Here is a 16,582-nt window from a genome sequence, read left to right as displayed (position 1 = left end):
GCGCAAGAAGTTATGCTCAGTTAAATCCCTATTTGAAGTTGGGCTGTTTTATATTAATGGGTGAAAGGTGTTTTTATAGACGCAACTTTATTTATAAAGCACTTTAAAAACAACTGCTGAATAAAAAGTGCTGTTCGTGGAGTAAAAATCAGGTTTTCATACAATTATTTACTGTAATTTTGACTCTACTACTGCGTGTCGTAAAAATACGTGACACACTTAGATACTGCTGTAATTATTTTGTTATTCAACATTTAGATATGTTTTTGATTTTTTTTTTACCCATTATTTAAAAATGTTTTTTGGGTTTGTTTTTTTTGCCAGAAAGCGAGCGATGCTGCTACCGCTCTCCGCCTGGAGGTGGCGCACTATTTATCGGCTCCCAACGCTGCCGCATCACTGGGCGGGGCCACATGGCCGCCCGTATGCCACTTCCGGTGGGCTCGGGTTTCCCAGCGAGTCGGCATTTAAATACGAGCTCCGGAGGAGGGGGGCAGAGAGAGAGAGTGACCGGCTACCGCCCCAAATCGCTCCGAAACACTTAAAACAAACCTCGTTGTCGTTCGTTGACTTTTAATTTTCCATTTCAAACGACACAAATCTTACTTTTATGAGCGTCCGGCGCGTGTTTTGACAGCTAAACGGTGGTGCTGACGGAAGGATAACGGCGGGCTGACAGCATAGCGGCTGCTCACAGTGCATCATTGATGGGATTCCTGTGCTCGCCCACGGCCCCATAGCGGCATTATTACGCTCGGACGATATCATTTTTGGTGCAGAATACTGTTATCAAATCGATGTATTTTGTGACCTTTTTGGAACATCAGGAGCTTGGAAGAAGCTGAAAGTACCCGGATGAAGAGAATGCAATTAGAGTGTCGTCTGTAATTGGCACAACACAAGCCATCTTGACAGCTTGGGGATTGACTTTTTTTCCCTCTCCTAATAAGCATCGAATTATCTGCCTAGAACCACACCCAACCTTTATTTAAAATATTTTTATTCTATATAATAATAATATCAGGTATTTGCAATTTAAATTGCTTTGGGGCACATCTTTGTGTTGTGCTTAGTGACCCTAGTGAGACACCCTTGTGTTTATTTTATTTTTGAGGCATGGCTCGTATTTGAAGAAGCCATCCACACTCAGTGCACACTCGAAAGATCTCGGACTCACCAGCCAGCAGCAGACCACAAGAATCAATCGGCAGAAGAAGCCGCAGCAGCAGCCCAAAAAAATTTAAAAAACAAGTGCAGCCATCATGTTCAGCTGGCTAGGAGGCGACGACCGCAGGAAGAAGGAGCCCGAGGTCTTCCAGACGGTCAGCGACGGTCTGAAGAAGCTCTACAAGACCAAGCTGCTGCCGCTGGAGGAGAGCTACAAGTTCCACGAGTTCCATTCGCCGGCGCTGGAGGACGCCGACTTTGACAACAAGCCCATGGTGCTGCTGGTGGGTCAGTACTCCACGGGCAAGACCAGCTTCATACGGTGAGAGAAGAATGGACACAAAACACGCAAATTAGATCAAATGGAGTTCATTGAATGACGACACACCCAACTGCCACATTGCTAAAACATGCATGTCAGATTCACTGAAGGTTAAATTGTTTACAGAGTGTCGAGCCGATATATTGAATAACCTTTTGTAACGACAAGTTAACCATCACCTAATAAAGTAAAAAAAAAAAAAGAAAAAAATTCCCTCTATTACATTTGATTTTTAAAACAGATGGGCCAGGTCATCCGTAGATAAGTTTAAATAAATTATTAAAATGTACAAAGATTTTCAATAAATCATTTAGCCAATTATTTGTTAAAATAAATGAATAAACATTTTTATTTGAAGCAATTTTTGGAGAAAAATGACTGAAATGACATGGGTCGTGTTTTTGTATGTAACTATTTAATATCAAAATGAAAGTGAGATTTTATTTTAGTTTGTGTTTTGTAACCTTTTAAAACGTTGAAAAAAAAAATTGTGACCCTTTAAAAATTGTTATTTTGTTATTTTTAGAGGGAGCATCAATTCTACACTTTTTTTTAATTTTTTTTATTTGCTACTTGAAGCAGGGCTCCTTCCCTGCTCCCTTTTACTTTATAAAATACATTTTGTGAATTTTGGGTTTGGCGGAGCATGGAAATTTTCACATGTAAAATCCATTTGAAAATGGACCCACTTTTGGGGCTTCCATTTTTAAAGGGATACTTGACTAATTTTCAGCAATAAAAAGTTAATATTTTGTCCATAATTAATGTGGTAACTTCATTATTTTTCATGTAAAATGAATACCTTTAAAAAGTATTTTTTTTCTACTTGCTGTCGACTGATGATGACATCACCTGCGCTGAGGAAGTAGGTAGCGACCAATCATGGCTCAGTTTACTGACCACACCCAGAAAACAGGTGAGTCATGATTGGCCGTTACCTACTTCCTCAGCACAGGTGATGTCATCATCAGTTGACAGCAAGTAGAAAAATGACTTTTTAAAGGTATTAATTGTACATGAAAAATAATGAAGTTATTTTAATTCTGGACAAATTATTCACTTTTCGCTGCTGAAAATTGTTGAATGAGTCAAGTATGTCGCCGATGTTTAAATGTCACTTGCAGTTGATTGAAGATGTGTAAATGCGGAAGTGTTGTTTGCATAGTTGTGTAACTTTCATCAAGTCTACTTGATTCAGATTTTATTTTTTTTTTTGGGACCAACATTGTACCCCCCACTCCGAAACCGCCAGTCAGCAGCCTGACTGACCAGTGACATTTTAACGCAACAATGAGGAATGTCCAAAATGCTCGGTAACCTTCGGTCAGTTGCAGTCACACTTAATGAGCAACTTTTCCTTTCCGAGCTTAGAAGGCAAAAACTGAAAAGGAGGATACATGCTAATGTTAATTTTATCCGTCATTTTTAAATGTAGTCTCAGTTTTAGTCCGGTTTCAATCGCTCGTTAGTTTTTGTCATAGTTAGTCTTCTCTTATTAGAGTTTTATCTAGTCCATTTTTAGTCATCAATAAATGGAGCATTTTAGTCCACGAAAATAATTTTATTCATCTAGTTTTAGTCACCAAAAACATTTTAGTCAGGACAATCATTTAGCCACTGTATTATTTTTTTGTCAGCAGATTATGTAGAACATTTCTGATCTAAAACTATTTCACATAAAATTTTCTCATCTTTTTGATGAAAAGCGGTCGGATTAACCTTATTTTTGGAACGTTATAGCCGTTGGATTAATGTTATAACTATAATTTAGCTTCTTTTTTTTTTTTTTAGCCTTTCACCATGAATCCACATGTCCCTTCTGGTTGTGCATGTTGCACTTGCTAGCAGCAGATTTGAAAGGGGGCGTGTCACATGACAAGTGTCACAGCGACAGATTAGCAGACAAGATTTGCAAAATCAAATCATTTTCATCTGGTTTTTGTTCCTGAACTAAAATGTCCATAGATTTTAGTCCAGTTTTTATTAAGTACATTTTCGTCTCGTCTTTATTCGTCCACGAAAATGCATACTACGGATTTAGTCCCAGTTATTGTTTATTAATGACAGTTTTAAGTCTAATCTTGTCTAAGTCCGGTGAAAAATGTATGTTGACAGAATTCTTTTTCGTTTCGTTTTCGTTGACGAAATGGACACTAACACATTCTTTGCATGACGTGCTATGAAGAAGTGGTACGCGGTCGTACGTGTGCATTCCACAACCTGTCAGCAGAGATGCCTCCGCCAGGCACTGGTTACTCCTTAGCAAGGTGTTGTTCATATATACTGTATGTGTATTCATTGTAAAGATGTGAAAAATGGGGGGGAGGGTCCTTACATCTGCTAACACTGACAGGAAAATTCATAGTCGGCTTCAAGACCGTAAGTCACATGGTGACACACCTTAAGTAAGGTCATTCCGCCACTTGTAACGTATGATGACGACGGATGTTGGATTCCAAATTTAACCTCCCAACGTTTTGCATCACCAACGACGACACAAGTTGGATATCCGAAAGTTCACGTTGCAAACAATCGATGTTGGGCGAAATTCTTGCTGCACTCTGGAATCCCCCCCCACCCCTGTGATGGTGACTCAGATACTGCCAAAGAAAACAAAATGGGTTTTTTTGCTTTTAATTAGAACTCAAACTGGTTTGTCACCAAGAAATTCTGGTTTGACCACCAAGAAAGTAGATTTCCTCGCATTAGCTCACATCGGGAGGATCTGTCGGGGATTAAAGCCGATGTAGCCACGAAATCCGCGTCGAACCATCTGCTCGAGGCAAACTGGGAAAATGACTAAGTATGACTAAGAAAATTGTGCTTGGTTGACCTAAATAACATTCCTGTCAAAGTTAAAGCATTAACTCATTAGTCACAGAAAAAAAATAAAAATCGCATTAATCATGGATTAATGCAGATTAATCACACTTAATTTTGACCGCATCTGATCCTTTAGCTTGACAGCGGATGGTTACGATAAAGGTAGCACAGGTTGTGTTAACATAATTGCATGCATTAAATTTAAACTTCTAATAAACGCTTGCGTATGGCATATATTTGTTCATGTCAAACTACTGGGGTCATTTTTTTTTTCATTTTAATTTATGCAAGAGGAGGATGAGAGCGTTAAAAAAAAAAAAAAAAGCCTTTTTAATTAAGCGATTAATCGTGATTAACTTATTTGCTCCAAAAAACGTATAAATACGTTCTATTTTAAACGTTTTACGTGTCCCAAAGACTTATGTTTTTTTTTGTTTTTCTCATGTTAGAGCATACAGAAGGCTTTGATGCAACTGCAAAGAACTGTTGAAGAAATGACTACACAAATGGCCAGCAGGTGGCAGCAGAGCAAAAGAGATTAAGTTGAAATACAGCTCATTTACTCACAGTTCTAAATAGATATGCGAATAATGATGAAACTTAGCAGTATTCTAATGCTAATTAGTGCAAAACGAAAACAGATAGAAATATACTTTTTTTTCCCAGATAAAAGAAGAGACTCTAATCTTTCTTTTGGTAGGTTCCATGTTTTTATAGCAAGAGAATACAATATTATGTGGGCCTTGCAAAATCAGTCCAAATCCAGTAAAACAGTGAAGGGGATTGCTTCTGTGAAAATGGCTGGGAATGAATGAGTTAATCAAAATTCTAAGATGATCAATCTGATTTAAAAAATGTAATCCTTTGACAGCTACATTTAACACAAATGACTCCATGGAAATTGGTGTGTACGCCAGTATTATCTTTGAATAAAATCTTGAGTAAAAATAAGAAATATCTGTATAAATAAATAAATACATTTCGCCATTAATAGGACTTGATATTAGAGAGATGCATTCCATTTTGGCTCGGGTGCTTCAAGATATAATTAGCACTCATTTCAAATGGAAAAAACAAACAAACAAAAAAACAGAATTCTTATTACTTGATTGTTAGCTGTCAAGCAATCGTAGCTTAGTGCTATTGTTAGCTATGTTTCATTGTAATGCTTTCAGGTTGGCCTTTGTAAGCCACAACAACTTTTTGGGAGTCGCTAATGACACAAAAAAACAAACGCGGATGTCAAATTCTGCCTTGCAACACGCTGCAAATGTGTCACGTGACTCATCTGTCGAACGCACAAACAAAAGGAGCGCTTTCTAACGCCGCTGTCGTCTTATCAAAAGGCATCTTGGTCAGTGAACGCCTCACTTGTCCCCACAGCTACCTGCTGGAGCAGGACTTTCCCGGCATGCGCATCGGCCCCGAGCCCACCACGGATTCCTTCATCGCGGTGATGCACGGCGACACGGAGGGCGTGATTCCCGGCAACGCCCTCGTGGTGGACCCCAAGAAGCCTTTCCGGAAGCTCAACGCCTTCGGGAACGCCTTCCTCAACAGGTTTGCGCTCAACCATGTTGTGACGCTGTCACGCCAAGTATGTAAATTGCTAGGTAGGGCAAATCGAGCCAAAGTGAGAGTCCGCAGCGCGCCGCTAACATTCCTTTCTGATTGATTTTCCTCGCACTCGCCAGTCAGGCTGAAAACACGTGCGAAGAGCAAATTAAAGCTGCTAGCAGTGATGACGACTTGGGCACCATAACGCTATCCAAAAATCACGATACGATAATTGTCACGATATTGTGGGGAGGTTGGTGATACCAAATAGGTCACAATATTGTCAAAAATGAGCTCATACTAAAAAAAATAAATAAATAAAAATACAATATTGTGCTTTTGTACATTACAGAAATGCTTATAAACAACCTACAATCTCTATTAACACTTAATATTGAGGCACTTACTTGCTTATTTGCTCATACACGCACACATTGAGTTACGTTCCCCTACGTCTGACGATTAGCATGGATTTTAAACATTGAAGGGCCAAAACATGCCTTGTGGAAATTAAACTGCACTAAAAACAAAACAAAACACCCCAACACGACTAAAGATATTGTTCAGTTCAACTTGGGTGACATCCATCCATCCATCCATTTTCCTGACCGCTTATTCCTCACAAGGGTCACGGGGGGTGCTGGAGCCTATCTCAGCTGGCTTTGGCGATTAGGCGGGGGGTACACCCTGGACACTTTTGCCAGCCAATCGCAGACTTGGGTGACACTAAAATGCAAAATGTTTTTTTGTTTCGGTTATTACTCGTGGCTGGAACATGACGGCATTGTTTGAAAATCGCCACGAAACCAACTAAACAAAACTGAACGTTGGCGACATTTTGACTGACTCGGCGCATTAGTCCGCATGGCTGTGAGAGTTTAGCGGACTAAAAAAAAATTTAAAAAAAGATAGCGAGCAGTGATTGAAAGGGTTAAGTGCAAGGTTGAGAGTAATCACACCTCCTCCCATGGAATACAGTATCCTACTGGGACATCGAGGATCCGCACACGCACACACGCTGAAGACATTTTTGTGTGTCAAGATAGAGGTCACAGTTTTCCTTGGAGCATATTTTGTGTTTACTTAGGATCTCCTTACCGGACAAAATGTGCATCCCCTTTTTCAATTTGGACCAAATATGTCGTCCATTGGTTGACTAAGACCACACATTTCTAGTTAGAATGATCTCATCTTTTCCAATCAATATCAATAAATGATGTTCATCGAGAAGTACTGTTTGTGTGTAGGTTTGTGTGCGCCCAGCTGACTAACCCAGTGTTGGAGAGCATCAGCGTGATTGACACCCCGGGGATCCTGTCAGGGGAGAAACAGAGAATCAGTCGAGGTAAAAAAAACAACGCACTCTTGTGACACTTTACCTCTGACTATTTATGCTTGTGTGTGCGTGCGTGCATATAATCGTGTTGATTCACCAAACCCGTTGAGCTACCCAAACAACCCGAGCCGAGCCACCCGTCCCCATTGAATCCTACGATGTCAGCGTTTCAGGAGGATTACGTCCCCTTTGGTTTCAAAGAACAGGAAGCGGCGGCCAAAATGAGCTGCGGATTTGCGCTTGCGTTCTCGCACGCACGCACGCAAAACGCACACGCACTTGAGGCGTTCAATTTGTCGTCTCATGGACTATAAATATCAACACATTGGAGGCGTAACATTATTTCTAAAATAACATTAAAGAAGAAATATGGAACTGTTGTGTGAGCTATTGTGAATCAAAAGACGTTGCAAGAAGCTAAAGATGCTAAGCTAATAGTAATACATACTCGGGCCCGACCGTTATGCATTTTTTGAGGACGATACCGATTTTTGGCAGAAAAAAAATACAGGGATTACCGATTAATCTGCCGATTATTTATTAAAAATATATAATGCATAAAATGAACCCCTTTCCCAATCCCTTTTAAATGGGTGCCACTTACGCACAAACTTTCGCTATGAAGATTCTCTGCTTTGAATGATAAGCCCATAGCAAAAACCACCGTACCATTTTATAGCATCCAGTAATACTAATTACGCATTGTTGCTTTAGTTTAAAAAACCCAAAACCCTTTTGTATTCGTGACCAAACATTACGCAGAGTCATATAAAAGGCAAACCGCAATTCCCAGAATCCTTTTTCAGTCTGCTGTGGCATTCCCAACATTGAACGGCGACATTGCCATACCGACGGCTCGTCTCGGACAAAAGAAGCCGGATAACCGAAGACGACGCTATTTCTTCCACCAAATGGTTTCTTAGGCATGCAATTTCTCTCCATGTTTTATTTGACATTCCAGGCCTCTTCTCTTGTCTGACTATGACTTTGGTCTCTATGCACCCGTGTTGGTGTACATGTGCGCTGTCTCTGTGTGTCCAGAGGAGGAGTTATCAGGCTATAGCTGCCTCCGTAGATGTCCTTATGGAGGTACTGAGGTCGACATGCTGCTAAACGAGCGGTTAACAGTGTCATACTTTTGTGGAATTTCTGGAATCTTGTCACATGGGTTGCAAAAATGCAAAAAGAGTCAAACGAAAATTGCAATACCATGTACAGATTTACGCCACCAAATTCACATTCTTGGGCAAACCGTCAAGGCGTCTCATTGTCGGTTTTGCGCAAGAAGTCGTACCTTAACATAAAAAAAAATGCTACTTAACTACACAGTTGACACTTGGTTGCAGTCTCTTGGTATTAATTAAACAAGCTAATGAGTTTGACTTTGCATGCTTTGTCAAGTGAAGTCCGCTTTTTTGAAATCATGTTGCAAAACGGTCTTCTCATTGCTTCGATTGTGACAAAAACAATTATGATTCATGACTACGTGTAAAACACGAGCACTCTTTTTTTTTTTTTTTCTTTCTTCTTTCTCCAGGCTACGACTTTGCAGCCGTGCTGGAGTGGTTTGCCGAGCGCGTGGACCGGATCATCCTGCTGTTCGACGCTCACAAATTGGACATTTCCGACGAGTTTTCCGATGTGATAAAGGCGCTGAAGAACCACGAGGACAAAATAAGGTATAACGTCGTACATGATGGGACTCTCTGCATACTTTGCGCATCAAATTAAAACCACGATTTTTTTTTTTTTGTCATCAGGGTGGTGTTGAACAAGGCGGACCAGATCGAGACTCAGCAGCTGATGCGAGTGTACGGCGCGCTCATGTGGTCACTGGGGAAAATAGTCAACACGCCCGAGGTAAACACCGGTAACGGTAGGCGGGAGTGGGCGGGACCGTCGCAATGACCTACATTTACAACCTCAATTTGAATACGGCACTTTCGGGAAACCAGTTGAAACCTTTTACGAGCAGGCACTTGGCACCTGCTGGCAACTTGGCACCAGGGAAACAATTTGAAGTGATTTGAGGAGCACCATTTAGACAAAAGTAGTCATTTGCCGCCATCTTATGGCATCTATAGGCAAATATAAACTCTTCCTCTTGGCTACACTGGGTCCAATATGGATGTAAGATTTTTATTTATTTATTTTTTTTAATCCAATCAGATTTCAGCCTCTATGTGCTGCCAACTAATCACATTTCAAATTCGCCTCCAGAATAAAACGGGTTACAGCCAGTCTAAACTGTGCACACTAAATACAAGGGGTGTGCCCGAAGAATCGTGATTCTCATTTCGTACGATTCAGAATTGATTTTAAATGTCCCAAAATCTATTTTATTTAAATTATTATGGCAATAAAAGTTTTTTTTTTTTTGCAGCAGCAGCATAGAAAGAGCATATGCCGGTGAGTAATGTTAAGATGCTTATCTGTATACATTCCTGAAGCATTTTGTACAAATAGCCCCTCTTTTGGGTGATAAAAGTGCCGCGAGTAGCGTGCTAATTAGCATTAGCGAGTCAGACTGGAGTAGATCGTGACAATTATTTGCTCATCGAAATCGAATCGCAGACCCAAAAATCTGAATCGAATCGTGACACAGTCAAAAGATTCCCCTACCCCGACTAAATACATTTTAAAAATCTGCATTTTCGAGTTAAACATGATGGGGGGGAAAAAAAAAATCTCCTTTTTGTGTCTGGCAGGTGATCCGCGTGTACATCGGCTCCTTTTGGTCGCACCCGCTGCTGATTCCCGACAACAGGAAGCTGTTTGAGGCCGAGGAGCAAGATTTGTTCAAGGATATCCAGTCGTTGCCGCGGAACGCCGCGCTGAGGAAACTCAACGATCTGATCAAGCGGGCGAGGTTGGCTAAGGTAAAGTTTCAAAAAAAAAAAAAAAAAGTGCCAGATGTACATTTTGCACGTTTCCTCTTAACGTACAGCTGTTAGAACAAAATGGGATCACTCCTCTGAGTCAACGATTTGCCTTTTCCTGTCCGAGGACAGACACTCAACAACTTGTCGGAAACGATCGAATGTACTTTTCCTGTTTGACAGCTGCTGTATGCGAGTTCGTGTTGACCTTCAAGGTCGTGAGAGCGACGTTGGGGAAGCGCTCTTATCTCGCTACGGATGACCAATTTCCCTCAACGAGACTTCTCAAACTGAGAGCTAACTTTGCTAGCCCGCATCCTAAGCACGGTTAGCATAAGTTTGGGAATTTTTATTTTGTCATATATATATATATATATATATATATATATATATATATATATATATATATATATATATGTATATATATATAAAGTTCACCAAGTATTGTGTAGTAACTAAGTAAACTACAATTCTCAAATAACTGATGCTACAATGATACAGAACAACAACACATCTGCAATAACTGTTCGTAAAGGCCGAATTTTTCTGTTGTCATTAGCGTGTGCAGCGTGTACCTCAGGTCGTCGCTTTCCGCCGCTCCCGATTGCATCTGTGCATCCCGTCACGCAGGTCCACGCGTACATCATCAGCTCCCTGAAGAAGGAGATGCCGGCGGTGTTTGGCAGGGAGAACAAGAAGAAGGAGCTTATCGCCAGCCTGGGAGACATCTACAAGCGCATCGAGAGGGAACATCAGATATCGCCGGGAGATTTTCCAAATCTCAAGAGGATGCAGGTAAGCATGTTTGCCAATAGTTCACCATGATGTGCTTTTTTTTTTTTTTGTAACTGCGGGTTTTTACTTTCACTCAGAAGTCTTTAAAATGTACCTACTTCTTCTTATTATTGATGTTAATTTTATTCACTTGTATACTTACGTTTTGTTTTGCTCTTATTTGACCTATCTTACTCGTTACTGCATGACCGATTTCTGTTTCATGTACAGCACTTTGTATATAGCAATGCTTGTTTTAAAGTGCTTTATAAATAAATAGTCAACTGGCCTTGCCACTTTAGAGTGCCTCATTGTCGTGCCATGAGTGTGCCGCATAATGTGGTTAGAAAGACGGAAAAGTCAGCAGGATGGAAAATTAGGGGAGAAAAAACAGAATACTTTAGAACTGGTGTGTGGACCAGGCTGAGTTGGCTGTTTTTAGAGTGCCTCGGTGTTGGCCATGAGTGCGCGCACGACATTAGGAGAGTGACAGAAGAGTAGGGAAGGAGAATTTTAGGTAGTTTCTATGTTCCATACTTACTGATTTTTTTTTTTTTTTTAATCACTCAAATTTGGCAGGGTTCTTATGTATTAAATGTATTAAGTGTCCCAAAGACGTATTTATACATCTTTTTTTTATTATTATTATTATTATTATTATTATTATTATTATTATACAAGAGCATACAGAAGGCTTTGATGCAGCCTCTCAACTGCAGAGAATGGGTGGAAAAAAATGATAATTACAAAAACGGCCAGCAGGTGGCAGCAGAGTATAAGAGATCAACCAGGGCCATGTTGCAACAAGCTCTTTTTGCCACTCCTTTCACCAGGAATGTGAATATCGATGAAACTTAGCTATATTCTAATGCTAATTACTGCAAAACGGAAACAGAACGAAATATACTTTTTTTTTCCCCCTGATGAAAGAAGATACTCTAATCTTTCTTTTGGTAGGTTCCATGTTTATATAGCAATAGAACACAACATTCTGTGGGCTTTGCAAAATCAAGTCCAAATCCAGTAAAACGGCCAGGAGTGAAGGGAGTTGCTTCAGTCAAAATGGCTGCCAGTGAATGCGTTAACACTCTTCTCTGTGATGTATAAAATTTCAAAGACTTTCACTTTAACAGGGACTTTGAAGTAGAGAATTTGAAAACTTTTTTTTTTTTTTTTTTAACCATCCCTTTTCCAGGACCAACTCCAAGCTCAGGACCTGACCAAGTTCCAGCCGCTCAAGTCCAAGCTCCTGGAGGCGGTGGACGACATGCTGGCCCACGACATCGCCGGCCTGATGGTGCTGGTGCGCCAGGAGGAGACGCAGCGGCCCAACGCGGCGGTGAAGGGCGGCGCCTTCGACGGGACGCTGGACGGGCCCTTCGGCCACGGCTACGGCGAGGGCGCCGGCGAGGGCATCGACGAGGCCGAGTGGGTGGTGGCGCGCGACAAGCCGGCCTACGACGAGATCTTCTACACGCTGTCGCCCGTCAACGGCAAGGTGACGGGCGCCAACGCCAAGCGGGAGATGGTCAAGTCCAAGCTGCCCAACACGGTGCTGGGCAAGATCTGGAAGCTGGCCGACATCGACAGGGACGGCATGCTGGACGACGACGAGTTTGCGCTGGCCAACCACCTCATCAAAGTCAAGCTGGAGGGACACGAGCTGCCCGCCGAGCTGCCGGCGCACCTGCTGCCTCCCTCCAAGAGGAAAATGGCCGAGTGACGAGATGACGTCGCTCCGAAACGCAAGATGAACACGTTTCCCGGTTGGATTGGACTTTGTGATCCGCTCACTGATCGATCATCTCTTGAAGCAAACATGATGTCAACTACGTCAAGCTGAAATTCAGGCGCAATTCTTCGGATACAGTGACGCCAGTTTATCGTGCGATGGGTTAAAAGGATACTTGACTCATTGATTTTCAGCAGTAAAAAGTTAATATTTTGTCTATAATTAACGTGGTAACTTCATTATTTTTCAGTAGAAAAATGACTTTTTAAAGGTATTAATTGTACATGAAAAATAATGACGTTATCAAATTCATTCTGGACAAAATATTAACTTTTCACTGCTGAAAATTGTTCAATGAGTCAAGTATCCCTTTAAAATGTAAAATATATAATTAAAAAAATTACTTTACCCTTCTCACACACTTGTAAGCACACTTAACATTGTGTTTAAAATAAGGCCTCAGCAATTAATCGGCCATCAAGAATTGGCCATTTTCTTTCAAAACAAAAGAAAAAGAAAAATAACAATCAAAGACATTTAGTTGAATGTTCATCCCTCATTTCAGTTCAGCTGAAAAATCCCAATTGTTGCCTGTGTGTTATCGGTGAAATCTGTAAGATTTGGATTCATGCTGTGTTGGCCGGATAGCATTAGCGACATTAGCATTAGGAGTTGATTGGTTGGGTTGGTGACCTCAGGTTGGATTGGGTGCTGTACTGCTCGGACAATTGATCATCAATTGTACCAGTTAATCAGTGAAAGAGGTTTCCCATTGCTAGTTTCCACCTGGTGGTACAGTTCCGTTTGGGACTGTAAATCCAGATCTGACCGGAGCTTGCTGTCATTATGGCAGTTGGTGTTCTTGCAACAAATCAACAGATGGCAGTGTTTATCACACGTGTTATAGAATCTTAAAACAATATACTGATGTAGCTGAACCGTGGAAAGGAGTTTTTCATTTGTGTGTGTGTGTGTGACAACGGTAGCCTAATTTTAAAGTCCCTGTAATGTGAAAATAAATTCTAAATTTATTTAAAAAGACATTTGTTAACAACCTGACACATTTTTTTTAATGATTTTTTAAAAAATGTAGCAAAAACAAAGCTTCAAAATCATGACCAATCTAAGCTGTTGTAGCTGCTGCTAGCATCCTTCTTACACAAGCGCGCACACTCACAGCTGACAACGAGGCGCTCTAGAGCGGCCATTTTGGGGTTGTAGGGCTAGCTAGCTAACTAACTGTACGTCCAAATTGCGCTGGATGAACGCTGACACTGATGAAGCTGCACACTTTTAGCCCCCCCAAAAAAATCAATTAACTTCAAACATGAATAAGTTATTTCGAATAAAATGTCTGATTTCACTTTACAGGGATTTTAAAAACAAGAAACACTGGGGGAAAAAAATTGATGTGAACCACTGGCACACAATGGGAATGACTCGGCAATGTGAACAATGTCGAATTTTTGGGGCGGGGTCATTATTAAATAGAAAAAAATGTAGCCTGGTAAAAACTATAAAAATGTGGATTATTTTTGGAGTGTTCTGCCCTTTGTAATTTTGTTCCTGGTTGGTCATTTGGGAAAAAAAGTCTGAAGTGTTAGTACAAATAAAAATAATAATAAGACAATAAAAAGCAGACTAGACTGAAATACAAAAAAAACAAAACTCAGTGTTAAAAAAGGAGGATTGCAGGGAAATGATGTCGTCTTAAATGTTCCGATGTTATACTGTGACTTTTACGTGTGACGCTAGCGTGTTATATTATTGTATGAGACCATTTTATGTATTATGCTAACGCTTCTAACTTTTCCTCAGCGGCAACGCACTTTTATTTTTGAGGAGGATCATCAACACCACACATTTATTCCAATCGTACCCGTTACTGTTGATGTTACACGACTGTCGCAATATGCCAGTATACTCTTCTTTCGCTCCCACTTGAACGGACTCCTCAAGAATGTCAACATTTTAGCGTTAACGTGTTCATGCAACACAATAAGCGTTCGTGCGTGTCCCCCCTCAATGTGAATGTCATGAAAACGGCTCGCATTCCAATCCACATTTATACTGGATGTCTTCGCTTTTACGATCAGCACAATAAACGTGACCCATGTCTCAAACTGTTGTCTCATTTATATTAAAAAAAATAAATAAAAGCAGCTAAAATGTACAATTTAAAAGAAATATATAACAATTGGCAAAGACTATTTTGGGAATGTCCGTCCTCTTGCATGACACTTCCTGTCTCACGTTGACCTTGACACGCACACACATCCATAACTCAACCTGTACAAATGTGCGTCCCAGTGGACAAATGTCAGACAAATTGGAAGCGCAGGGTTATTTTGAGGACGTACGTGCACTTCCCGGAAAAAGGAGACTGTGGGACGGACTCGGATGAGATGATATCTTATCTGTACGCCGGTGAGGGAAAAAAACAAATATATACCGTACATATAATAACTGTTTTTCAGTGGTGTAAAATGACATTGACACAAGAATGTGCGATGAATGTGCCTGTTTGTGTGTACGAGGAAGCGATATATCATCTTGAAACACAAACACTTTTTTTTCCCCACACCCATGATAAGTCATCAAAATAGAAATAATCTGTACCGGGTCAAAATGACCATTTCCATCCAAAAACTTCCTGCGTCTTTTCAGGTATAAGTACTTGAGATTTTTTATTTTTTATTTTAACCTTTTAAAAGACATGCTTAACAAAATTTCAGTTGCTAACTAGAGATGTAACGATAACGGCAATATCGTAATAATATTTAACTTATTCGCTCCCAGCCATTTTCACAGAAGCAATCCTCGTCGTTCCCGGCTGTTTTACAGGATTTTGCAAGGCCCACGGAATATTGTGTTCTATTGCTATAAAAACATCGAACCTATCAAAATTAAGATTAAAGTCTCTTCGTTCATCAGGAAAAAAAAAAAAAAGTATATTTCTATCTATTTCCATTTTGCAGCAATTAGCATTAGAAAATAGCTAAGTTCAATCAAGTTTCACACATCTATTTAGAATTGTGTGAGTAAAATAACAGTGAAATGTTGCTAAGAGAAACTGGATTTTGGGGGGCTTTATTTTCCAAAAACGAATAAATATACAAAAAAAAAAAAAGGAGGACCATGATAAAGTTCATTCTTGGGATTCCTTTGGATAAAAGCTGTCCGTGCTCCATGGGGAGACTGGACTCGATTGTGTGTGCGTGAGCGGAGGAGGGATGAGGCCAGGGATGAACGAGGGTGTGGAGTCACAAGTCACGGGAAGGGAGTGGCGACACGGGCATGTTAATGAATGGCAGCCGTCATGGAGAAACTGTGACAAACGTTCTAATTCAAGGCTTAATTGTTAACTCTTGCAATGCTACGGTCACTCCAAGGGGAGCTTTAAATTAACACTCCTGTTAGGTTCCTTTCTTAGGACCAGCAGTAATGTCTAAGGCACGACCGATATAATTTTTTTTTAGGCAGGAAAAAAAATACAGATTACTGTGAGCAGTGTCATCTTACCTGTGGGTATGTGTTCCCACAGCATTTCTGCGAGAATATTTTTTATTTGAAGAACAAAAACGCTCCCAAAGTCAATGCTAACTTCTGGTTAGCATTTGAATGGGATTTTCCCTTTGCTTTTAGCATTAGGCTAGGCTAGCAATGCTTTTAAAAACGAAGCATGTTTTGTATATAAATAAACAGTGGGTGTTATTTTTATTTCCATGTGTTTAGCATTTGTGTGTGACTATTTGTTATTTGAAGGAAAAAACACTCCCAAAGTCGATGCTAACTTCTGGTTAGCATTTGAATGTGATCCCCCCTTCGCTTTTAGCATTAGCGCTAGGCTAGCAATGCTTTTAAACTCATTCACTGCCAGTCATTATAGAAAATTTTTACATTTCCAATACTCACGTGATATTACATTCAATAATTATATATAAACCGAATCTACCAAATAACAGAATAGACTCCCTACTTTTTGTCCCGTC

The 16,582-nt window shown here is 40.4% G+C and overlaps 1 protein-coding gene across 1 annotated transcript; it reads left to right on the top strand.

Annotated features, from left to right (window-relative positions):
* The first annotated feature begins 436 nt into the window (after positions 1–436).
* On the top strand, positions 437–14,713 carry ehd3 (EH-domain containing 3). The gene is made up of 8 exons (XM_077511374.1): positions 437–1,489; positions 5,696–5,872; positions 7,117–7,214; positions 8,743–8,884; positions 8,966–9,065; positions 9,914–10,084; positions 10,715–10,879; positions 12,054–14,713. The coding sequence occupies exons 1-8, from the start codon at positions 1,263–1,265 to the stop codon at positions 12,579–12,581; spliced, it is 1,608 nt and encodes a 535-aa protein (XP_077367500.1). The 5' UTR covers positions 437–1,262; the 3' UTR covers positions 12,582–14,713.
* Positions 14,714–16,582: the final 1,869 nt, after the last annotated feature.

This window comes from Festucalex cinctus, chromosome 21, assembly GCF_051991245.1.
Source record: "Festucalex cinctus isolate MCC-2025b chromosome 21, RoL_Fcin_1.0, whole genome shotgun sequence".
NCBI classification, from domain to species: domain Eukaryota; kingdom Metazoa; phylum Chordata; class Actinopteri; order Syngnathiformes; family Syngnathidae; genus Festucalex; species Festucalex cinctus.
This window is presented reverse-complemented; position numbering and strand designations above follow the sequence as displayed.